Source organism: Diadema antillarum, unplaced genomic scaffold, assembly GCF_040938485.1.
Source record: "Diadema antillarum isolate AM-2024a unplaced genomic scaffold, OU_Dant_1.0 seq00001225_RagTag, whole genome shotgun sequence".
NCBI lineage: Eukaryota > Metazoa > Echinodermata > Echinoidea > Diadematoida > Diadematidae > Diadema > Diadema antillarum.
Window position 1 is genome coordinate 131,208 of NW_027272015.1, and position 27,126 is coordinate 158,333.

At 37.9% G+C, this 27,126-nt stretch overlaps 1 protein-coding gene and 1 pseudogene across 1 annotated transcript; both read right to left on the reverse strand.

The window, feature by feature from the left end:
- Positions 1-1,348: 1,348 nt before the first annotated feature.
- LOC139744985 (C-type lectin lectoxin-Thr1-like) lies at positions 1,349-7,614 on the reverse strand. The gene is made up of 3 exons (XM_071655390.1): positions 7,560-7,614; positions 2,880-3,149; positions 1,349-1,565 (listed from the first exon to the last, which is right to left on the reverse strand). The coding sequence occupies exons 2-3, from the start codon at positions 3,126-3,128 to the stop codon at positions 1,356-1,358; spliced, it is 459 nt and encodes a 152-aa protein (XP_071511491.1). The 5' UTR covers positions 3,129-3,149; positions 7,560-7,614; the 3' UTR covers positions 1,349-1,355.
- A 6,149-nt stretch (positions 7,615-13,763) lies between these two features.
- On the reverse strand, positions 13,764-27,031 carry LOC139744992 (uncharacterized; annotated as a pseudogene).
- Between the last annotated feature and the right edge of the window lie 95 nt (positions 27,032-27,126).

Consider the following 27,126-nt stretch of genomic DNA (forward strand, 5'->3'; position numbering starts at 1 on the left):
AGGAACCAAAAGAATAGAAGGATAAAAGGAGATATTGTAAGCATTGACATGATTGAAACTCAAGCAGAGCGACGATAACATATTCATTCGTGAAAGTCGGTTGAGTTTTATTGTTCTATATTGAACGTCTGTAATTGCTGTTGTGGTAAATTATGACTGTGTTACAGAACTTTGTTGACTTTATATCAACGATTTTTTTTCTAGACATTTTCTGTGTTTGTATATCTACCAAACAATTAATCAACTGTGACATTATATTCCTTCTTAATATCATTGACTTCGAGGGTAATCATTTTTTTTATCTCTAGACCTTATGAATTTCTATTACAATTCCACATATTTATTTTGTAATATCAGATAGAGCAGACGTCATTTGATGATAATAATATACTTTAAGTTTATCTCACTCATTTCAGTACACAACCAGCGTTTTTTATATTTAAACATGAAAGGAGGCATCAAAATATTCGCTAACGATATAGATATCGCTAGGGCGTGTTATCGGTCAATGAAAGCGTATGTTATTGTACATCATCTGAGAAATAATTAGGAACTACCTTACGATTTGGTCAGCTTGTCAAATCTATTTTCATCCTGATCATTTTAATCCATTTTAATTACTCCCTTTGATGCACGCGTAGTGATCATAATTGTTGCAATTATGGGCAATCCAATCGTAGAGTTTGTGCATTATACCTTATTTTGAAAGAAATCACTGATAGAATATCACATTAGCATTGCCTCTTCCTTCTAAATTTTTTTACTAAATTTGCAATCGTGTTTGAATTCAAACCTGGCCGAGGGTAGGTGTGGTGACAGATGATTTTGTTAACACTGACTATGACCTCTTCGGGTGCTGTTCGTTATTCCAAAGGTTCGTTACTGCTAAGGTCTGCTATTCCGAAGGTTCGTTTTTCCGAAGGTTCGTTAATCCGAAACACACAAATTCCCTATACCTAGAGGTTCGTTAATTCAAACATTTGTGGCGTTATTCCGAAGAGTCGTTAATCCAGAAATTAAAAAGGGTTCGCTATTCCGAAGGCTCGTTAATCCCAAAATAAAATAGGATTCGCTATTCCGATCTTTCGTTGATCCGAAATGGTAGGTTCCGTAACGAACCTTCGGAAAAAGAGCTTTGTTCCATTTTCCTTTAACAAACCTTCGGAATAACGAACCTTATTTCATTTTCGGATTAATGAACCTTCGGAATAACAAACCTCATCACATTTTCGAATTAACCAACCTTCGGAATAACGAATCTTCGAAATAACGAACCATTGGAACAACGAACCTTCGGAATAACGAGCTGTAACCGACATTTTCTATCTTTAAAGACGCTGTTTCTTGCCACCGTTTTATATCATGCCGCGCTTGCACACGAAGGTCTTTTCTTGATGACAGTCCTCGTCGTTCCAACGCCCATCGTCGTTGTAGACTTTAACGCAATCCTCGTCGTTCCTGTTGTTTGGCTCGCCGTTCCTCCAGTTTGCGTAGTTGAACGTCCAGCCGCCGTCCCATTTGAAACTTCCTTCACTCGAAATATCGTTCAGCCCGATCCAGAAGCCCTAGGGGAAAATGATTATTAATTTCAGCAACTAAAATGTTTCATGCGCGCGTGCCAGGTTATGTGTCATTGTATACAGGGAGTTGGTCCATAAAATATATAATTATCCCAAACTAATGTTCCTATCCAGCCAAACTTAATGACGAAAGTCGAACATGCAGAGATAATGCCTGTGAGGGGGGGGGGGGGGGTTAAGTTAATCTTTACAATGGCAATGGGTCACCCATTAAACGTGTGCCTTGGAGGGGGAGGGGGGGGGGGGTAGGAAGCACTTCATGCCAACCATTGTAACGGTTATTACGAATAGACCACAATTGTTCGCATTTTTGTTTCTTTTTTACTGAAAACGTAGGGGCAGTACTGAAATGAACGCGAACTTCAGTTTGTTAAGAAGCAGAATGAAAAAAAAAATAAGCAGCTTACATGCGTTGGAATACAATATTACTTTTGACTTGGTTCAACTCAAATTTCGAGCTTGAAACAACTACAGTAAACGAAAGCAATCACACATAACCACAACCGCAAACAGATAACCTCTATGACAGACAGAAAAAAAAAAATCGTTGTAGGGCTCAGGGAGGTGTTGCAGAGATGGAGTGGCAACTCTTCGTAATTCATGCAAACACATGTTTGGGTTCAAGGCGTTACAATGGGATGTTTAGCATTCCACTACGCTTTGAAGTCATGCTCGGCACCGCTCTAGTTGCAAGACGAAGTTCGGAGACGAAGAACGCATTTCACCTTTCGTTGACTTACAAGCTTTATTTCACCGTAAAATTTTAAATGAAATACTCGAATTGATTTTGAATAGTTTAGGAAAGAATTCAATGCTATAAACATGTATTTCTAGTTTCTTCGTAACGCGCAAATCGAAATGAAATGAAAATTAGGCCCTCTTAAAAACCTAATATTTTTGTAAAATGCGCACATTTCCGCATGTTAGTTTTCTATCTTTTAATCTGGGATATTTTGATCTTTCAAATAAAGTACCCCGCTAAAGGGTGTTCCAGCGTGCTTTTAAACTATTTGCTGTTAAAATATTGTCAGTTTTTCACTGCATTTTTATTCGCTACTCCAATTCAAGGTACACAAATTCATTGTTGCCATCACATTGAGAGAGAGAGAGAGCGAATTGCAGTAGGGGCAAGTATTTCTAGATGTGAGAGCGCTAGTCCTGATTATTGATGCTCTCTTTTGTCAAAGCACATAGGTAACACCTGTAGTTGAACGCATAACTTCTCGGCGGTGCCGCGCGTGACTTCAAAGGAGAGCAGTAGTTGTCTCTCCTTCTCCAGCACCTCCCTGTACGACTTACATTTCCCTTATTTCCGTTCGAGGAGTGCCAGTAGCTGAAGACAAAGTTGTTCTCGAGGGGGCTGTGGATTGAAACCAAGTCAGCGCCATCATAACCGCATGTTGTAGCCGCATCGTACCATGATTTATTTTCTCCGAATACGCGGTAGCATTTCGAGTCGAACTCCGTGTAATACGTCGGACAACAGGCTACCACGCAGTGGAAGAACGACGCGAGGATGGCGACCACCACACACAGGGACTTGGTCATTGTGAGTACTGGGTAATCAAACTGTCAAGACAGGAAACAAAACCATGATTACTGTGTTATGGCGACTGTAAATATTCAAATCACGAAAAAAGGTCCATGTACATGTAATAACAATAACACATGAACCCCTTTTCGTTGTAGATATATGAATATTATGTCTGCCAATCTCATGTACCGAAGTATCCTCAAGTTGGGCCTGTAGGTATATAAGAAAGGGGTCGAGAGAAGCTCTACAGTGAAGTTGAGACTTACTACAAGAAAATCTGAATGGTTCGACTTGTTCAAACTTGCCTAATTAGTTCTTGTTCAAAAGCAATTCTTGTTGAAACTCGTTTAAGCTAATTGTTAAGGGCAAATAGACCTAGGAGATGAAGTGCTAAAACTCATCACTCTGTAATGTTCAGAACGAGAAGGCGCGAAGGTAACTTGTTAAAACTCGCTAATATGTTTTGCCGAAAATGAGAAGTCAGTAATATAATGTGGTTCACGCGCCTTCCTATTGCGAAGCGACTCGGTAAATGTGGTTTCAATGTACGTATAATATTTCAGTCCAGTTCAGTTTATCTTTTTTATTATTATTTGTCTCCATCGCAATTCGCAACATAACCAATTATCATATGTATAAGTGTAAGTGAAAATCAAGAATTTCAACGAAAGTAGTCTATGAAAACAAAATACATTATAGGCTTTAAAAGGGGGCCCATTCATAAGCATTATGATAAATAAGCATTATGATAAATCAATATAAATCAGAGCGTGGAGATGGGGGACCCACTGAAAAGCGAAGCTTGTAGATTGCGGGCCCCCCCCCCCCCACCCCTCGTTAAAATGTGCAATGTACATACTAAAAAAAAAGAAATAAAATCATATTTATGGTCACATAACCCAATAATACATATTGCTTAAACTACTAACCGAATTAAACATAAATGCATACATAAGTGTGTATTGTTTCTTGGGGTGATACACTAAATGAAACGGAAAAAAAAATAGTACAGACAAGGCTAGCAGCACAAACAAAAAAGATATTTGGATGATGAAGCGAGGAGTTTTGTGTGAAGAATCCAAAAGCGCCTTGACAACCCAAAGAGATTCAGCACGTCATCTTGCATCCTTCCTTTCTTTTATTAGGCGTCTGTTTGTACTTTGAGAAAAAGAATGCCCTCATGTCGCATGTTGAGCTTCCTAGTAATTTGCCACACCAACCGAGGCAACAAAAACAGTAGACCTGTTTAGATCAAGCGGTAGACGTGAGCGTATGAGGGGACAGAATGGCTTCGGGGATAAATTTCACTACTTCCTCTTAAAAAGGAGCAAAATGGACTGTGAAGGTTCAATTTTTATTTCATAAAGAACTGTTATAAACTTGTACAAAATTATTGTGATGAGGCAATAATGAAGGAATTTTTATATCAATATCAGTTACATTTTCTTTGCAGATCCCACTAGACTGTCATAACCATGGCCGTGTACAGACTGTTGTTTCTTTTTTTTTCTATTTTTTTAAGGGAGGGTGAGCAAGAATATCTAAAAATATTGAGGAGTTAATACGCAAGCGACGATGTTTTGCATTTTAGGAATTGAAGTATAAGGATCTAGTGCACACTTTCATTGAATTTCATCAATTTTTGCACAAGCGCTAGCACATCCGGATGCACACATAAATAAAGATCTTGAACACGTTGAAAATTCTCGGAGGTGAGAGAGGGCAACTGACGTGGTAACGTACCTCATAGCAACTACCCTTTCCCATCACTCATTTCTTCCTTATATCAATATCAGGACAGCCTTTACAAGTACGCACTCTTCATAGGTTTTATAGATGGCGTTGCTCATGCTGTCTGTTTCGGTGGCCTTCATTTTGCCCACTGACGGTCTAGTGAACCTCTTTTGCGTAGTGTGAGTCGGTCTCGTGAGCCATATTTGCGTCGTGTTGGTCTCGTACCTGAACCGTCTTTGCTTCATGTCGAACTTATGGGCTTTACATGCCTAATAGTGTCGAACACATGGGCGGTATAAGGTAACCCTATTTTACTTGATGTCGAACTTGTGAGCTTTGTTCGCTTTAGCGTTGAACTCGTGGGCTGTATAACTAGTGGGTTTTATGACCTGTGGGATGTAGGACTCATGAGCAGTATGACTTGTGAGCTGTATAACTCGTGGGTGTCGGTCTCGTGACGAGCATTCGTATTAAACCATCGTGCAATATGACATGGGTGCTGTTTAAGGGTGACTTTAAATAATGAGATGAAAACTTGGGAAGTATACATGAACTATATAGTTATATCACTGATTTACTTCATTAAAGAAATCCATGTTTATGTCCTACAAATTCTTGATGATTGAACAAAATAAAATCTCGGCGACGATAGATGTGGGAGCAAAAGATAGAGATTGATATGTATGGCGTGGTATACAAAAATTACAATGATATCTGTGTGGTTTGAATTGTAATAATGCTCTTCTCTGCAAACACATAACGTTTTCAGAACGTTTCCTAAACGTTTCTTTTTTAAGGTTCCGTACGTCTTCATATGTAAAATGGAGGTTTTTAAACGTACATACAACGTCAAAGTTGGGACATAGCATTTACAGCAAAGCACACTTTTTTGGAAAACGTTTTAAAAACGTCAATGGACGTTACAAAACGTTTTTATTATGTCTGCAACGCGTCCATCCTTTATAAACGTCCACAAAACGTTTTTATTAGGTTTGCTACGTCGACTTCGTCTTTAATGAACGTTTAAAAAACGTTTTTATTTGGTCCGCTACGTATTCGTCATAGGTTTCTTTATCATGAATATTCAAGCCTATTTATGAATACATGTACACAATGTATTTAAATTATACGATTTGAAAAGTAGTGCAAATAGATAAAAGGAATTAAAATCTAAAGATTTATGCTGGGTTCAAACTTTCTGTGTTAGAAATGAACTTACCTACGTTGTTGTTCAGTTATTCACAAATTCAAATTGTGTTATAAGGAGGTATTTTTATAATCCTTGAATTATGTTAATAGGCCTGCTGGAGTGTGTGTGATCTAACTTTAGAGACCATTATGTCTTCATACATCTCAACATTTTGCTGGTATATCACAATGTATATAAAAGAATGCGATACAGATTCATCAGTTGGGAAAAGGATGTACACAGGTATAGGTGGTAGGACATCAGGAACAGGTTAGAATAGGATTATAAAGGATTAGGATTAGGGCACATTAATCCCAGATTATGCCTGAATAATCTCATCACCTATAAATGTGTTATATATATATATATATATATATATATATATATATATATATACCCAATAAGAAATAAACATTAGACGTTCTTAAAAGGTTTTCTGGACGTTCTAGACAGATATGAAAGGTTCTCTAAACGTTCTGGAACGGTACTACTTTTTAAGACGTTCTTAACACGTTTTTTGAACGTTCTAGATGGTTTTGAAAGGTTTTCTGGACGTCCGCAGAACGACCACAGAACATTTTGAATATTCGTTAAAGTTTTTATTGACGTCTATAACCTCCAAAAGGCTTTTTTGCAGGACTTTAAAATTCCGGAAAGTTTTAATTGATTTTTTAAACGTTTTAAAAACATTTTCAGAACGCCTCCATTTGAAATGTTTTAAACACGTCGAAAATCTTCCACAAAAAGACATTCTGAAAACGTTTTGACAAAACGTCCAAATAACGAACTTGGAACGTTTCAAGAACGTTCAGAAAACGTCAAAATGTTAGTTGGGTCCTTGGTTTGACCAAAAATCAATGCCATCGACACATTGCGAATGCGTGACTGCGTGAATGATAACATCGAGGATGAATAGATATTTTGTTTATATGAACCATGGCTTTATCAATGTTTATGGACCTTTAGTGTCGAAACACGAGTAGTGTAGTGTGTGCTTTTAGAAGTCAGCTTATGATCGCGTATCTTTATGATGTGTTGTTGTGGTCGTTTTGATAGCTAAAAACCTGTAAGTTGATAATTGTTAGTTATTTTAATGAAACAGTATTTAGAAAATCAAAAGGATTCATCCCTAGCACACACTTGCAAGCACGCACACGTGTAAACGTTACATAAATAAAATGCATCCATGCACCCAGAATTTACACAAACACACTCACACAGGTACATAATCAATCTATCAATCTATGTAGTATCTAATTAATACCTGTACATGTTAGGTCTGTACATGAACCATTTATGTTGTATGGTAAAAAAAAAAAAAACCATCCATGCACCCAAAATTTACATAAACACTCCCACAGACAAGTACAGTATCTATACAGTATTGTTATAATCAGTCTATCAATCTGTTTATGCAGTATCTACCCAATAGGACCCCTACCTGTATAGACAAATATGATAGGTCTATATAGCAACTATAAACCATTAATAATTATCATTATGTTATTATGGTAAAACATACCGGTCCTGATCGCTGACTGGAAAGTTGACGATGCTGCGTCGACGAGGAGGAGAAGCTGAATGACACAATCTACCCAGGTTCTTCGTTAATAAGGATTCGGCACTTGAAAACATGCAGCGCTTTATCTCTCACAAAAACAGTCAAGCTGCGATGTTCTCACAAAAAGTGCATCCATAGATGTTTTGTTAATATCGAAGCTAGGAACAGTTTATGATCAATTTACAGATAATGAAGTGCATGTGACTCACACATGATAAAGTAAACGTGCCTCACACATGATAAAGTAAACGTGCCTGTGTTGAAAGACACACATACTGACAGACGTACATAAACACAGTCGTAATCACATGCACACTCGCAAATTATATAAAATTTATGTAATTTATGCACAATTTATGTAATTTATGTAGTTATGTGTTCATGTCAACAGACACGGTGTGGCAAGGCCATGAGAGTGCTAAAAACTCGTTTCGGGTGAGTCGTGGGGGTTGCCCGCAGAGGTACAAGTAGAACGCCAGTAGGCGGCAGCACCTCTCAGGCAATTCATATACAATTATACGAGGATACTTCGCAATCCCCGTATGTCGCTCGTAGCTGAAAACGGATCATTATCAATGCTCTCACGAAGCTCACACGGCATAAACTAAAGTAACAGGTAAGAATAAGCATGTTTTCTTATCGTCGTCTCCTTTAAGTCTCAATTTAGTAAAGTTTTCAGAGTAAGTTTGCCTTGAAACTTTTTTGTATGTGTTATTGTTGACTCATGTAGTTATCGGCGGGTTTCAGGCATGCGCCGGCAAGCACACAAACTTAAAAGTTAATGTGTCAACGATTGCTTAATAACGGCGTTTTAATTTGCGTAAATAGTGCCCCCCACTATCATCTCACCATTCTGGCGGTTTGCCAGCTTCAAACAAATGTTTCTTGCTAGCTTCAGCCGAAAGTTTGCCATTAGTTCGGGGTTTCATTTCAGATTACTAAAACGTCATTTTCTATAGAAGTGAGTTTACTCGGATGATCGAGGGACCGGCCGCGGGGAACGGAGATAAAAGTGGCGAGAGGTACGTGAGACACCATCAAGTTGGGTAACTCTATGTACAGACAGGAAAGGGGAAAAATGATAAAAAGAGTAACAAGGATAATAATGATGATGATGATGGTAACGGATTGCCATATTCAACCAGGTGTGTCTTTATCAATTGGTCTGGCTCGTTACTATCGGAGCATTGCAAGTAATCATTTCTTATGTACCATTACCAAGAGGAACTACATTGTATTAGGCCAAGAAACACAACAAACGAACAAACAAACATACGACCAAACGCCATCAGTGACAACCTTAATGTCACGAATTTGTCTTGTTGGAATTTCCACAGTCTCTTTCCCCTGTCTGCGTTTTCTGAGACATTAGAGCTGTGAGACTTGACAGGTGCACGCTGCCATCAAACAGACTAACGTGTTAACATGATGGCGTCATTTCTATCTGCGTAGATATTGCCCCTGGACCCCCCCCCCCCCCCCAAATAAATGTAGGCGGTTTGCCAACTTTCGCCAAAGTTTGCCACTCCTATACGTGGTTTTAATCTAGATAACCAGAAGTGTGTTTATTCAGATGGGGAAGTAAGATGCAAGTTGCGAGAGATGAGGCACCATCAAATTGGGCAATGCCATAGCCACCATGGACTGTAAAAGCCAGGATAAAAAACAAAAAGAAAATTTGGAGATTAAACATAAAAGTGATGGTGATTATGATGGTAATGATAAATATGGAATGCCCTATCTACACAGTCGTAAAGATGTCATGCAAGATGAGGATAAAAAGATGTGCAATTTCTTATCTCAGACTATGTAGCAGTTGTAATGTAAAAACATGAACTGTATGTGTGCATATACATTGTCGCATGTGCCGCAACATCTGCAACCACACTGCATATGAGCCAAAGTTTTTTAATCTTGGCAACAGTCACTAATCCTGAAATTTATTGCCTGTTGATTTGTACACTGCATCTTTAAATGCATCTTAAAAATACATGTACGTACTTTATGTGAGCATAAGTATACATTGTCGCATGTGCCGCAACATCTGCAACCACACTGCATATGAGCTAACGTTTACAAAACTTGGTACATTGTAATAGTCACTAATCCTGAAATATATTGTCTGTTGATTTGTACACTGCATCTTTCTCAAAAAAGAGAACCTTACACAACAGGATATTGCAATTGCAAAAACTCTGTGTGTGTTTTTTTTTCTTTTTTTTTTATATGTTCATACAAGCCAAAAAAAAGAAGAAAAAAAATATGTAAATCAAAACAACCGATCACCAATTACACCTAATGGTACACTGGGATCAACTTGTGCAGTATAATTCAATTTGATTTTGACCTTCCAGCCAGGGCTGGTACGCCAAGAATGCTGCTTCAATACTAAAACTGAAGTCAAAAGAAATACATTTTCAGCTAACCATTAGGCCTATGTTTTCCTTATGTCGGCTTGCAGTGTAGCCGACCAATGCATTGTTACAATTTAAGGTCCTGGTTATTTTTTCTTCTTTCTTTCTTTCTTTCTCTTTTAATCAGGGAGGTAGCAATGATTTGATTATTTTTTTGGTGATGGGGTACATGGGGATCAGGATCATTGCCGAGTAGAATTGCCAAAGGAGATCTACGCTGTATATACACTGTAATCAGGATCGTAAGTAAGCACACTTTGTACAGATTAACAAGAAACACAATGATAATTTACAATAGCGTGCAAATTATCATAGTGTACTCCTGTTATAACAAAGTCCTCGGGGCCAGCGGTTTTCTTCCACACTTTAAAAATTTAATTATAACCGAACAGTATAGTGTGTTATCATAATATGTGACCCTGCATCACAAAACCAACAAAAAGTCGCCAGACATGGATTTTCAGTTGAGGGCAGATTCTGAAAGGGCAGACTCTAAGCTTTAAACTGATGTATAGCTCAATTCCAATGGACTCTCCTTACCTAGCTAAAAGGAATATTGGAAAGAAAGCTCACACTCTGGAAAAATAAGAACTGACAAAAGAGGCTCTGAAGTAGAGGGTTTATTCAAGCACGTAATCATTACCAAGCCATGCTTGCTGGGCAATGAATGGGACAAAAACACAATGTAAACAACTGTGGCAACTACACTGAAGGGACTGTCTGATTTAAGCTGAAATTGAGCATGCTCTATTAACACATTCTGTCCATGATTACCGGTAATGTCAACTTTCAAAGTGGTAGCATTATCCTTTCTAAAATTATAAGAGTTGAAAGTGAAGAGTATGCAAAGGATTTTCAAGAAATGAAAAGGGGCCTCTAAGACATTTGTACCTGATCACACTACTTTACAAAAAAAAAGGGTTGTAGAAAAACTGCTGCAAACACACTTTCCCATTCATTTCATACAATTATTTGTAATCCCCAATTTAAGAATAATGTAGAAGAACAGCTGCTCGGTTTCAGAAGAAAATTAAAAACTCAAGATTGACCGGGTTGACACCTTTCACCTTTTACAGGAGTCCTCACATAAAACCATGGGGTGTGACTGTTTTTGTTGATTTTATGATCCAAGGTCATATACATGTACCTGCTATATGTGCATGAATATACATGATAAAATTGGGACCTGAATTTGAATTCGTTGTACGAGAATTTCAATATAACCATGGTCATTGTCACGAGAGTACACTGTAGCATACTTCACACTGCAGAATGCATCACAAAAGTACGAATATATGTGTAGAATGAGAGATGGGAAAAAGAAGAGTGACAAACTGTAGTTATACAGCATGGTGGTAAATATGAGATCATAAATTCCAATTTGGCCTGCATTATCAAAAGGGGAATTTCAATGATGCACAAATAAATATTTACCAAAAAAAAAATGGTTTATACACTGTATCACTCACTAAATTTTATTTTGGGTTGAAGTACATGCACTGTAATTATGTACATGATATGTTTGTCCATTTAACAGACCTTTCCATCTGACTTTACCTTCATGATGCTTGTGTAAAATAATAGACATGAACTGAAGCAGAAGTAAAAGAATTAGTCATACTAACTTTTGATTGCTTGACTGCAGTGAAGTTTAACCCTATCACTACCCAAGAAATGCATGGCATCTGCTGTAACAAAAGCATGTTGAAGCAAAAGACCCTCAGGAGGATTAATTGGCTGATAACAGCATTTGCTGGCATATTTTCATACTTATTAGTTAATCAACACTGGTGTGTCAAACTAAATGTAAGTCATTGAACAACAATGACTGGAGACTCCTTATACAACGACGTACATGTAATTCCTATCAGCATAACATGGCTTTCATGCCAAACTGTGGCACTGTCACAATTCAGTATTGAGTTGAAGTTGTCATACTTTCAATTACAGTCGTGATAGGGTGGGGGGAGGGGTGCATTAAATGCCAGTGCCAATAGACAAGTTACAGATAACTACATGTATATTAAAATGGAGCACTATAAGGGTCAAGCAGAGATTGGATACACACAATTCAATTGCTAGATAGCATCTTTAGGTACCATTGGGTGGACACTTGGATACTTCAGATACATCGCGTAGACTATGTGGATAGAAACAGCTCATCCATTCACATCCTCTTGTCCCTAATAAAATACAGTTAAACTCGCATAAGTCGATCTTCTCGGGACTGAGCAAAACACATCGACTTAGGCGAGTTTCGACTTGTGCGTAAGTCGAAAAAAATCGACTTAACAACAGTCACACCACACATACATTATGTATAAATGTACATGTATGTTGTCTACTCTGGAGCCGAGAGCTGGAGAGGTGTGCCGCAGCACGGGTCGCCCGGCAGGGCCGCGGCTAACATTACTTTGCATGGACAGTGCATTAGCATTGGCACAGGTCCGATTACTTTACACCCTTGTTAAACCTTGGGGAAGTGAATATGAACGATATTTGAGCAGTGATTGATTCCAGTTTACCGTGGCTTGAAATTCGTGTAGAGGTGTACTTCTGATTTACCCGTGCCCGTAACTTTCCCCCTACTCTCCGCTTTGAAAACTCAGCAGCTTCATCCATCCACTGCACAGCGCAGACTGCAAACATACACAGACTATACACAGCCCAGTCACTGTATGCACAACTATACACAGCCCAGTCGCTGTACGTACGTAGCGCTAGCGCAACATGGCTGTACCAGAGGACCTCCAAACACGAAGAGAGTTCAACAATCGCATGCGATCGCTTTGAATTTTGATACTTTAGATCATTTTTTTGTCACCTGTCTGGTCGGGCTAGTTCTTATGTAAACAAAAACTGGCGTCTCGTGATTTTGACAGTGATTTATTGCACAATAAAATCTTATTCGACTTAGGCACAGTGAATTTAATGGTTTTTCCGTGAAAGTGTTCTTGGAATTTCATCGACTTAGGCAAGTATTCGACTTATAAAATTCGACTTGTGAGTGAATTATTACACGTAAGTCAATGGGGAAAAGTCGGGACTTTTTAAAATCATCGACTTGCGCGATTATTCGACATATGCGATGTTGACTTAGGCGAGTTTAACTGTATTCATGCTCTTCTGGATCTTGTGCATCATTTTGTCTGTCTGTCTCTCTGTTTGTTTGTTTCTTTTTTTCAAACAAGCTGTGATGGATCCTGGATGCAAAAAGAGCAAGTCCTGGTGAGAGTGGATGCCACTGCCACATAGTTCACGTCCACATTGCATCCTTTTTGCTCTAAACTTCATACACAAAATTGTGTGGAGCAACACTTCATCATTCTCATAAATTCTTCAGACCAGTTGATTCTGTTGATAGCAAACTTCTTCCTGCTGTTTCTGGCCAGGATGAAGGAGGTATCCCCCAAGCTGATTTGATTGGATATTCATTTTTGTTTGCTCTATGTGACTGCTATCAAGGGAAGCAATGAATGCTTACGAAAGAGCAGCCACGGGAGCGACAGCTTTAAAGTCCCCTCCCACGAACTTGACATTAAGGATGATGTCGCTTGTCTGCGTGCACAATCACTGCAGGCAGGGAACTCGAACCAGGGACAGTGTCATTGATAAACCATGATCTCATCCACAGGGCGGTCTGTGTCTCTCTCGGTTTGGCTGATATCACTGATGGCGAAGCGCTGTCGAAATCATCATTGATGCAAGTTCTTCAAGGCAGGGTAGGGCAATGTTTGATTCAACCCTCCTGCTATAAAATCTTGACACCTTGCAAGTTCTGCCGCACGTTCTGCATGACCTTCTCCTGCCGCTGCTCCTCGTCCTTGAAGACCTTCTTGTTGGCCTTCTTCTCCACCCGCCTCTCCTGTTGGCATGGCAACAACACTCAAATGTTAAAACCCTGTATCATAATCAACAGCCACATCAGACAAAGCCCAAACTTACGTGTCAGTCTCACTGCGACTTAACCTTGTGGGATAATTATTAACTATGTGATGGAAACAAGGCACAATGCTCTCGTTTTGAAAGAATGCAATAAGAACTACAATCTATCTTGAAACATCAACAACAAAAAAGGAAGCATGAAATCATACTACCATGACATCCGTCACATCTACAAAGCAATGCGAAGGTGTTCCTTGAAAGAATAAGAGGCAGATGATCAAGTGGCAAAAAATAAATACTGATCAGAATGTATTGTATACATGAAGACAAAGTTGATTCACAACTAGAAATCATCATGTATTAATTGTTTTTCATAAGACATTATATAGATGATGACTGGCGGGGGAGGGAAAATACCGAATGTTCCACCAGAAGGGTTTGAAATGCTATTAAGGGACTTATAACCTCCAAAAACAGCATTTCAAAACCCTGGGGGTGGAACATTTGGTACATGTTACCGACAACAAAAGTCATCATCTGTTATATTATACATTGGGTTAATAGTCAAATACCAGTACGTCAAATACGTCAACCAATGTTCCTCCATCACGTGACTGTGCTTAGCCAATCACTAACCGGTATTTGACTAACCCATTTAATATTTCATTTTGTTTTGTTTGATTGTTGATAGGGCAGGGGTGGAAAAAAAAAGTTGATTTGTTTTATCTGCAGAAATAAAAGTTTAACTTCATATCAAACAGAAATTTCAGAGGAGTCAAAGTGAAAATACTACTGATGAGAATGGAGACAACCATTGAAACGCATTGGCATATCCTTTGCATCAGGGCAGTAGCATCAGTAGCATACACCTGTACCTTTCTTGCAAGCTTCACAGCCTGCTTGCGTTCCCTCTTCTCTTCTGCTGACTCCTTCACTCCTTTCTTTCTGTTTGTTGACACTGTTGCCGTTGGAGGGAGCCGCATCTGCTCCAGTTCTTCACGCTCTTGCTGTCTCCTCGTCGGACCAGGCGAGGGCAGCACATGGAGAGGCATGCCCGTTTTCTGGGAGAGCTTGATCTGGGATCCATCCAACTCACCCGTTGAAGATGACTACTCAGATAGTGCGATGAGAATGGAAAATAAAAACATTAGACCTGTTGATGCACATGCATTTCTTAAATTTTGCAGTGAGAGTATTACGCCGACTGTGACAGAAACAGAACAATTACGAAAATACCAATATTGTCATAATAATAATCCTAACTAGAGAAGCACTCTGAGAGCGCAGACCTCCGCCAAGCATGCAAATCATTTTCACCACTGATCTTGTTCTTCCGTAGAGATATCAGTGATTTCCACCCATACGTACTGCATTGTGTGCTGAAAGTTGCCAGATTTCCCTATATAGAAGCCTTTGTTACGTCATAAACCCTCAGCTGCACGGCGCGACTCACCCCAGCAGAAACTAGAGCACGCACTTTAGTGCGCGCAGGCAAACCTCAAATACGCGCAGCCTGCAACTCCAAAGTTCAATGACCCTACCTGCCAAAATGTCAAAAATCCTTCATAAATTCCCCAAAAATTATCGGATCACTGCCAAAAGTTAATCGTTTGGTACTTGTATCATTCTCAACCTTTCCTGCAAGTTTCATCCCTATCCGTTCACTACTTTTTTAGTTATTTTGCACACAGACAAACTAACTAACTAACTAACCAACGGTAACAAAAACATGACCTCCTCCCTGGGCGGAGGTAATAACCATGAGTACTATATACCATCATCATTGTCATTATCATTATTATTGGCTTCAGTCCACATTGACATAACACACAATCAAAAATCAGTACCACAGCCAGTACTAACATAGTTCACGGTTAAAAACCTTGTAACGTGGGGAGACTGTGAAATGGGAAGGTTGGCCTGACTCTGATACAAGTATATTGGGATCTCTGTAACGAATTGTGTACAGCTGTGTATGCAGCACACACGCAGCCAAAGAAACTATAAAAGAATCTTGCCTGGAGTTTTGACCTACACAAATCAATGCCTGCTCTTCAGTATTACTGGCACGCAATTGTATTCCTGTAGGCGTAGTTTTTTAATGTAACCCCATGGGCAGCGAATGAAGATTGATTCGAGTCTGGCCAACCCTCTCTCACTACGCTACTGGGGACTTTCATAGTTTGGGGTGGGGGGGGGGGGAGGGGTAGTGCTCAAGAAGTGACCTTTCACCTCTGGCTACCATTGAGTTCATGTTTCTTGGATACCTCCCCCACCTTTTCCTTTTTCCTCCTATCACGGCTTGGCTCCTTTATGGTCACTGGGTGGTTGTAGAGCGTTGAGTACGTGCTGAGAATTGATTCACAGTCCCATTTCTCTGTTCTCTCCTCAACGTACATCTTGATTTTTTCTTCCTTCTCCTCCTCATCATCTTCATTATCTTCATTGCTTTCATCCTCATTAGCTCGATGTGAAGGCCTTTTAGTGGGTATATCGTTCATAGTTCTGGAATATGGATTAACAAAAAAAAAGTTAAAGGCTGAATGATGATGTTCTTTGCAATGTACATCAGATGAATACACACTGGCACTATATAGCACTGGCAATTATAAAAGTTGATCTAAAAATCCGAATAAGCTGTTATTTCATGAGGGTTTAATTTTCGCAAATTTCTTGAGTCACTATTGGACTGTGAATCCAAACAACATACAAAAATGTCACCTTGCGCAAGGTAACCAGTGCATCTCCGTACAATACGTGTAGCTTCACTGTAAATTTGTGAAAACAACATCTTACAAAAACATCTGTACGTGAAAATTATGGCATATACAGTATATTGTTTCTCAGACACGAGAATGCAGGGAGAATAACAACATGTGTACAATGTATAATCTCTATCTCATTACTGGACATTCATATTTCATCCTCTGATAATAATAAAAAAAGAATTACGCATGCTAACACAGGCTAATTACAGAAATTAATGTGAGACAAAAACAAATGGAACAAAAATTGAGCAAAGTATTGTCAGACCACCAAACTGACAGACAGACAGACAGACACACACACACACACACACACACACACACACATGCAGGAGTACAGCAGCACTGGATCCAGCAAAGAGAAGAATGAAGCCAATCGGTGGTTTGTAGCGAAGTTCCAGTGAGGAGGAGTTTGTAAAGACCATGCAGCCCTTACGTAATTTTGGTCTGGGCCTCAAATTCATCCATGACCTGTTGCAGGACCAGGCTCTGTCGGTCACATGACCTTCAATCTCCTCCTGGTCCAGGGCACCGATCTCCATGTCGTCATAATCCTCATACAGCTGTGAGGGAAAACAGAAAGCAGTACATAATGCCATGAGGATGGATGTCATTTTCTTTGATCAGTCAAGCTCTTCCGAGAAGTCTTTATTAATTTATAGGATGAGTACCTGTTTTGAAGAATTGTTTTTCAATGACATGTTTAAATAAAAAGTTTGTCTAAAAATTTGAAAAAATGCCCCGAGAGAAGATCCCTGATTTACACAGTAAAAAGAAAACTTCCAAAAGGGTTACACATCCCATATATTTTCTTCAATCACACATAACACCAAGTGATATTATTACTTTCACAGCACTTATATAATCACAAGAAATACAGTCTTCATAAACGCTGATTCCTGTTACCATGGTACAGGATACGACAAACACTGCACAATGATGCAATGAAATAAACAAGAATGTGCAAAGAAAAAATGATAATAATAATTACAGTCATCAGATGAGGTCATACACTTTTGTATGTCACAAAATTGGGCAAAATGTTTGAACATACAAAATTTTTGCCCTAAGCAGAGAGAGTAGCATGATTCTAGACCCAAACACTGACTGTGCTGGTCTCACTAGGGATTGAACCAAAGGACCTTGTGTTTGTGAGGTATTCACACAGCCAACTTGCCCCACTAAATTAAGTGACCTACAATTTATCACAGCAACGTGTATTATTTACCACAATTTGTTTTTTCTTTGTCATAAAATCTACATCACAGAAACGTTTACAATTCCCCCACGAACTTAGTCGTACTGCATTTCTAGCATAAGCATTTCTGTATTAAAGTTACACGGCTCTGAACAAAAACAAAGAGAATATTTTCCAAAAGCACTCATTCATTGAGGTCTATTAACCCTAAAAGGGCCAGGGGGGGGGGGGGGATTGGACGTTTCGCACTATAATTTTGTAACACGAGAAGGCCTCGTCGCGAGGCTTCTTGACTTTTTCTGTTCAAGTCTCGCGCAACTTTTGAGATCAAATTTGCAACGTCCGTGCATACTTTTGCAAAGCCACGCCCATTTTTGTAACAGAATGTCGCCCCAAAACGGGCACAATTTTGTGATTTTTTTTTGTACATTTCCTATAAAACAGTGCTCTGTCATGAAAGTCATAAAAACCTCATTATTTTTACAATTAATCACTTTCATTGATTCATTTTTTGCTGATTATGGTAGAAAAGCGGTCAGTGACAATTTCCGATAAAATTTTTTTTTTTGAATTGAAAAACAAGGAAGTACATAAGAAATTCTGAAAACAATAAAATACATAAGAATTGAAATGAGTTTTGGAAGTTTTTGTGATGTACAATTGTTGAATATGCTAAAACAGATTTACAGATCAAAAATGAGACTCTCAATGCTTTTAATTAGGCTAAAATATGATCTTGAGCTTAATTTGCATAATTAATTAATTAAAATTAGAAATTGATTGTTTCAAAAAAATCGTATGACACAATCTTGTAGATTATGACGTGGGTCTCACTCATGCAAAATTTCATCGCGATCGCACCACTGATGGCAGAGATCTCGGGGTGGGGGGGGGGGGGGGGGGAATCCATCCCCCCTGGTCTGAGCATAGCCAAAAGAGCCCGGCCCTTTTAGGGTAATTTAAAGGAATAATGTGGCACACTGGGGGTTTACACCATGGCACACAAAGAGTGAATGCATTAAACAGCAGGGTCAACAAACGTTCTTACCTTTTCAAACCTGTCATCCAGGAGAGTCAGGCCATCATTTCTTCTCATGACGGACGATGTCATAGAGTAGCTGGTGAATCTAGATTTTGTTTCCTCTGAGGAATACGACCTCTGGCCATCATCCAGATCGTCGCTGTCGTAGTTTTCATCACCGCTTCCATCTTCATCGTCTTCTTTACCGCTTTCACTCTCATCGTCATCTTCTTCATCATAGTCATCGTCAACAAAGTCCTCTCCCAGCCACGTTGATGAAGTCTTTTGCCCCCTACAGGTTAATCATTACCACAATATTCTTAAGTTTGCCTCTTATTATACAATGCATATGTGCACGTCTGAGGTGATTGTCACACCAAGCAGTCTTTAAATCACAAATTACCTGCATCTACTCTAACACTCGTACAAACTGCAGTTCATGATAGTAATATCTTTTTTTTTTCAAAATCTTCCTCTTTGACTGATGTTCACATATTGACCACACACCGAAACACCGCCTCCTGTAACAAAAATGTATTACGGATGCACATCGTTGCTATTGTGAGCAGTTGATTACTTTACTTCTTCAAAACAGATAATACTTCCATGTTTTGAAAGGATATTGCTACTGCCTTGGGAGTTAGTAGTAAACTAATCATGGACAAAATGTGTCAATAGAGCATGCTTTTTTTCTGATATTTCCTTCATTGTTGTTGCTATGGTGGGTTGCATCCTGCTTTTTTTTGTCCCATTCATTGCACAGCCTCCACGCGCCAAGTGCTTGAATAGAACCTGCCCTTCAGAGCCTCTTTTCTCAGATTACACTTTTCCAGAGTGTGTGCTTTCTTTCCAATATTTAGGTAGGTTAGGAAAGTCAATTTAAACTTAGTTATACATCATTACAAAGCTCAGAGTCTTGCCATTTCGGAACATTCCCTTCACTATAAATCCGTGTCTGGCAACTTTTTTATTTGTTGGTTTTGTGATACAAGGTCACAAACAACTATCTATTGGCAATTAATTCAGAGACATAATTATATGTGCGAGGAGAGCATTCCAGTGAAGGTGCTTACCAGAGAGCAAATCACACGAAAAGAAGAACACGAAGAATGGAAACTTTGCATTTTTCTGCATAATTAACGTTTATTGTATCCATTTATAAAGGACAATGAGGATGATAGTCTGTAGATAATCTGCAGGAAAATGATTGGGTTGGCAGGGAACGACTTTCCACTGATTTTTCTTTGTGCACATATTACCGATTTATCTAAAGTGATAATTCTTCTCGTTTAAAAGTTTCAAAAGTGCCTGTTACAAAATATGATACTCGTATTCGTGCTGCCGTGCTCACAAGCACACAAATATTCAGATCGATGTCTGTTATTATCATTCTTGTATGCGCTTGTTTGATGTTATGTTGTCCTTGTCACCTCAATGATTACGCGAATATAATGGACGTGTATATAATATATATATATATATATATATATATATATATATATGTGTGTGTGTGTGTGTGTGTGTGTGTGTGTGTGTGTGTGTCTTGCTCGGCAGGTTCATTAGTGATAGCATGAAAGGTTTTTGATAATTGCATTATGACAACAGCAGATTGATGTGCAGTATTGATTAGAGTGATTGTGCAGTGTAATGCAAAAAGTTTTACGGCTTTTATGACGTAGTGATCTTCAAGGTGAAAAATATCTGATCACGATTCTTCATTCAAGTAGTTCGTATATACAGTGTTAGTGTAATATATGTGACCCAGCACCTCAAAACAAACAAAAAGTCGCCAGACATGAATTTTTAGTTACGACCATATTCTGAAAAAGCAGACTTTAAGCTTTAAAATGATGTATAACTCAAATCAAATGGACTCTCCTAACCTATCTAAATATTGGAAAGAAAGCACAAACTCAGGAAAAATGTGAACTGAGAAAAGAGGCTCTGAAGTACATTGTCTATTCAAGCGCTTAATCTTTACCAAACCGTGCTGGCTATGCGATGAATGGGACAAAAACAGGAAGTAAACCACCAGAGTAACAACAGTGAAGAGATTATTAGATTAAACTGAAATTAAGCTTGCCTCATTAACACATTTTGTCCATAATTAATGCCAACTTTCAAAGCAGGGTTGAAAGTGAAGAGTGTGGACAAGGTTTTTCAGAAATGAAAAAGGGATTCTAAAGACACACCTAATCACACTATTCTACCAAAAATGTTCGAGATAAACTGCTAAAAAAACACACACTTTCCTGCCCGTTTTATGATACCAAATTTTAGCATAATGTAAAAGAAGACCCGCTCTTTCAGAAAATATGAAAATGTCAAGTTCAGCTAGGTTCACCCATTTCACTTATTTTCAGTCCTCAAGCAAAATCAATGTGTGCGACTTTATGTTCGTTTTGAGGTACACGGTCACATATTATGTATCATACACATCATAAACATATATATATATATATATATATATATATATATATATATATGAATCTATACATAATTACGTATTTACTCTCGAAAAAAAAATAGAGTGAAAATATTCACTCTTGAAGGAGTGACCTCAGGGATCACTTCAAAATCTTCGAGTAATCCCTGAGGTCACTCCAAAACGATTGAAAATGAACATTTTCACTCAAAATTAACTCCATTAAGAGTGAATATTTTCACTCGATCCTTTTAGAGAGTAAATTATATAATATGTATCGTCGCTGGGGTGACAAGACCTCGTATCTACAAAATGTCAACTGTTCAGGAGAGCCAAAAAACATGGTGGTCAAAGCACTGTGGCGAATGGGATACTGAGTAGCCTTTCCTTTGACATGCCGTGGTGGCTTCATTTTTGGAGTAATACAGTTGGGATTTTGGACAGGACATCACTTAACCTATTATTTGACCATTTATCAAAAAAAGTCATTTTTACCAAAATTGCAGATACCAGGTCTTGTCACCCCAGCAACGATATATATATATATATATATATATATATAAAGTGGGAGAGCAATTTTCTAAATCTGTTGTTCAAATAAGAAGACTGGGGGAGAAAGAACGACGCATTATTAGCAATTCTTTTGAATTGAATAGTGAATTTATTTATTCATTTATTTTTTAGATCTGAATAACAATTACAAAACAATACATTTTTTTTTTGGAATACAAGAATACAAAGAATGAAATTAAAATGTAAACCTAAAACAACGCAACACTGTGTTCAAGGTGAAGAGCTAAACCATAAGAGCTACACCATCTTCATCGTGATCCAAACGTTAAAACAGGAGGCAGACAACAAAGTCCTGACAAACTCCGTGATGGAGAGAGTATGCCTCAGCCACCGATATTAACTGGTGTTAAATGTGGATTAATTATCCACAAAACAAGCGAGAGTGCGGGGTGTCCGGTAACGTTGGACTCGGATCAGCTCAGTGGATGAAAGTGTTCTTTTGTTATGATTTCTTCTATGACAACAACAAACAATTGCGCATGCGCATTATATATATATATGCAAAAACACTCATCAGGAAAATGTAGTTAATGAGTTTTCTAATTTCGAATTCTCGGGAATGCCTCATCACTATATCATTGAATTACATAGCAGTTGCTATGGAATTTTAAAGCCCTTACTAATATGAGGGAACATAAGAGTTTCAGTCAATGATAAGAAGACCTTAAGAGGATGGTACAGTATGAGTTGAGGTTAGAATTCCGCTTTTAACTTTTTGTGAGATATTTAGACAACACTTTAAGAAATGTTAGAGAGTTTACAACTTTAAGATGAAGTCAAATTTTATTTGTTGATATTTGGTTTTGAATTGGTTAAATTTTCACAATAAAAAAGTAGGGTCCACCTTTCATTAGATTATTGCTTTGTTTTAGATATCTCAGCACTTTAAAGACCCATTTTCATTAAAATAAGATTGATTCATCTTCGAAGTGTATACTCTTTCATATTCCATATATTTCTCATTATCTCAAAAGAATCATCGTCAAAAATGTTAGAATCCTCAAACCCATCTGACACCCAACTTCTCACGTAATTAATGTTACAAGGTTCAGATTTTCTACAATGTATTATTATTAGAGCTAGTTTGAAACATGCATACATTATAAACAGCAATGAAGGTATATGCATAAAATAATAGGGAGCTAACTTACACAAGACGTAAAAAAAAAATAATTCTTAATTGAACATAATGTGAGAAAAGGTGGAGAATCTCAATTAACATGATGAAAGGATAAGAAGGAACTGTTAAAAATGAAGAAATATTGAGAAAAAAAAATAAATAAAACTGATCTTATAAGAAAAGATGGACTCAAATAGCAAACAGAGAAACTGCACGCAATTCATTCCTGAAAGTCAGTTCAGTTTGCCATTTTCAGAGCGCCCTTTGCTATTAGTTTTGTTTAATAGCTGTAATTCCATTAATTATGAACGACAGACCTTTGTTGGTACGGTCTCAACATTTTCCAAATGTAAATTACATTTAGTAAACTACCCACACTCTTTTTTTAACTTAACCATTAATCTATCATTATACATTTTTGCGTATTTTCTGTTAAAAATCAGGCAATTCACTTTTTTGGGTTCTTTTATTTGTCTGCCCTTAAATCGTAGCTCTATCAATTAAAATCAAATGCAATGTTTACTTTCGTTCAATGCAAGGGCAGATGGCATTTTACAATACCGTATAATGTTTATTTCATCCTAATCTTTAAGAAGTCACTGGTAGGATACGGCGTCATATGTTTTCTTTTTCTTAACTAATCCACTTAATTTATGATACTCTTTGAACTTGAGCTTGGCTGTAGGGTGGCGTGATCGCATATATGACCCTGCATCACAAAAACCAACAACAATTCGCCAGAAATGAATCTTTAGTAAAGGTGAGATTCTGAAAGAGCAGATCCTAAACATTTAGTGATGTATACGCAATTCAAATGGACTCTCCTAATCTATCTAAATTTTGGAGAGAAAAAAAACCACAGGAAACTGTGAACCGAGGAAAAAAGCTCTGAAGTACAAGGTCTAGTCCAGCTCTTAATCTTTACCAGGCTGCATTAGCTGCGCGATGAATGGGACATAAACAGAACGTAAAACATCGTAACGACAACAATGAAGGGATTATCAGATTCGGCTGAAATTGGGCATGTTTTATTTGCACATTCTCTCCATGATCAATGCCAAGTACACTTTATTAACGTTATCTTTTCAAAGGGTATTGGAAGTGCAGAGTGTGCAAAGGATTTTCAGGAAATGAATATAGGGACCTCTAGGACATACCTGATCACACTACTCTAAAAAAAAAAAAAAACATTGATGTTGTGATCCAAAACTTAAGGATTTTGTGGATGAATAGCGCTTTAAGAAAATATGAAAATCTTAACACTGACTTGGCTAACGGGCTTCACTTTTTTTTTTTTGAGTCCTCACGTATAATCAAGGGGTGCGACTTTTATTGGTTATGTAATGCACGGTCACCTATATGGTCCTGCCCTCATATTATTAAATTGTGTCCCTCTTACACACGAAGGACAATTCTTGGGAACATTTCCAATCGTTCCATTGCTTGACGGATGGATAAACGTGAACACAATCTTCGTTGCCGTTGTTGTTCGGCTCGCCCATGTAGAAGTTCTGGTAGACGACGGATGAACCGTCGCTCCATTTGTACCAAGCTTCATTGTCGATGTCGTTCATACCGATCCAGTAGTACTAAAGTGAAAAAAGAGAATAATCTTATTTAAGTACGTCAAATGGATTTGATATAAATATGCTACTTTATGTTTATACGTGTATGCACAAGGCACAAGGCACTTCATATTTATAAGCACAAGGCATGTCTAGTAAAACTCAATACCCCCTTTAAATTCTTCCCTCTGAGAGTACACAAAATATCATGTGTGTGTGTGTGTGTGTGTGTGTGTGTGTGTGTTAGTGTACATGGTGCCGCATTATATAACCAACAAAAATTTGTGCGATAAGATTCCAAGCTATAATGGCAAATATACAATAAATAGAATACAACGAACAAGGATTCTCTCTCCCACGTGATCAACTGTTGAGGAAAGAGATATAAAACGGACTTTAATTTGCTATTAGAAGCAGGAAAGATGAATCAACAACATACTTTTATTCTAATATGATATTCAACATAATTTTACTGTCCTCTCTGTTATCTTTGTAATTTCGCCAGAAGCTACTTTTTTGACTGAATTCTTGAGCTGGGAACTATTAAGCGAATCCCTACATGCACATAAGGGAAACAAGACAACAACAAACGGACAAATTCTATGACAAACAGACAAAAATAAATTCATGGTACCCCGTCATTGCCTCCGGTTGATGTGCGCCAGAAGTCGAAGACAAAGTCGTTCTCGGAAGAGCTGTGGATCGAAACCAAGTTACCGCCGCCGTCGAGACGACAATACGAACTAGCATCACTCCATGTTTTCTTCGCTCCGAACACGCGGTAGCATTTCGAATTGAACTCCGTGTAATATGTTGGGCATTCGGCTACCACGCAGTAGAAGAACGACACGAGGATAAGAGCCGCACAGTTCAGTTCAGTTCAGTTCAGTTTTTATTTCTGCATTTCAAAATCAATACAAATCAACAAATCAACAAAATACTTACATAGTCATTTACACAGCTAATATTCGTAACGTTTGGATCTTACATACATTTTCTCTTTTTTTTTTCAAGAACGAATATCATATATGAAAGGAAGCAATAGGAAATGATAAAAATGAAATGCAGGGGACCATCATCATAAGCTAAGCTTGACGAGGATGATGGCCCCAGGTAAAGAGATACATAAAGAAAATCTTGCCACTCACTGAGTGGGGGGTAATTGTGCAATGGGCTCAACGAAGAGATACATAAAGAAAATCTTGCCACTCACTGAGTGGGAAGTAATTGTGCGAAGGGCGTGCGGTGCAGTGCGGTGTGCATTGTGTTGGGATGAATCTTGGTTTGTACGTTGAGTGTTATTTTGTGTATCAGTGTGATGAGGTGAATGTTACTTCAGTTATGGCCGTGAACTCATTGTTTAGGGTGTTTGTTGACCAGGTGGTATGAATATGAATATTCATACACACGGACTTGACCATTGCGAGTTACCAAACTGTTAACAGAGCAAATAAAAGAGCACGGTAACTGTATCACTGTATGTTAACAGTAAACACATTCCTCCACAGTTCTTTTCTAAAGATGATTTTTCATGAAAGAGTGTTATTAAAGGGATGGTATAGTGATTTAGGTTAGGATTCAACTTTTAACTTTTTGCGAGATACTTAGAAAGCACGGTATAAAATGTTAAAGGGGAAATCCAGTCCAAAAATAAATTAGTTTGACAAGAAAGAGCAAAATATTACGATTTCAACAGTAAAATTCTGATCGAGATCGGGTAAAAGATAAGAAGGTTATGACATTTTTAGGTTTTGATAATTTTTTCAGAAAACACGCAGTTCTTGAACGGCGAGCATGTCATACCCTCACAACTTGCCATTATAGTTTGTGCATAAATTTTTGCAATTTTAAGTTTTTTTCATTCAAACGCAATCATGCCCAAAGCTCCAATCTTGATATATCTAACTGATCACTATCATGAATATTCTGAAGTTATTCAACCAGTATAACATCTATATTTTAGACTCCAATGGCAGAAACATTGAATTTTCTTCATTTTTTTTTGTTAACGATAAATGGAAAATTGGGAGGTTATGACATGGTCAGCTCATTTATTTGTATATTCATATCCACTGTACTAGAGCTGTTTTGCAGAAATAAACAAAAACTTCAGAATTTCATAATTTCCTTATTTTTCATCCAATTTCAGTCAGATTGTTACGGTTGAACTCGAAAGACTTTAGTCTTTTTTCTCAGACCAACTTATTTTTGGACTGGATTTACCCATTCAAGAGCAAACAATTCTATGAGGAGTTCAAAGTTTATTCTAATTAAAATCAGTTTTAAATTGGCAGAGATATCCAACAAAAAAAAAAAAACAAATTAAAACAAAGGCATTCAAATTCTTTTATTAGGGCCAAATAAACTTTGAATTCCTCATAGAATTATGCGCTCGTTTATATTTCATTACATGTTTATCGCTATCTAACAAACCATCATCAAAAACGTTGGAAAGCTGAAGCGCCATCTCAGCCGAAACTGGACTATCCCTTTTAAGGTACCCGATGAATTCATACTATAGGATAAGCTCAAAATAAATTAAGTTTGACGTTCAATGAAGTA

Excerpts from the sequence above, each read along its gene's own strand:
- LOC139744985 (XM_071655390.1), bottom strand. The coding sequence starts at position 3,128 with ATGACCAAGTCCCTGTGTGTGGTGGTCGCCATCCTCGCGTCGTTCTTC. Across the intron at positions 1,566-2,879 it reads CGAACGGAAATAAGGGAAAT|GGCTTCTGGATCGGGCTGAA; the intron begins GTAAGTCGTACA and ends ATTTTCCCCTAG.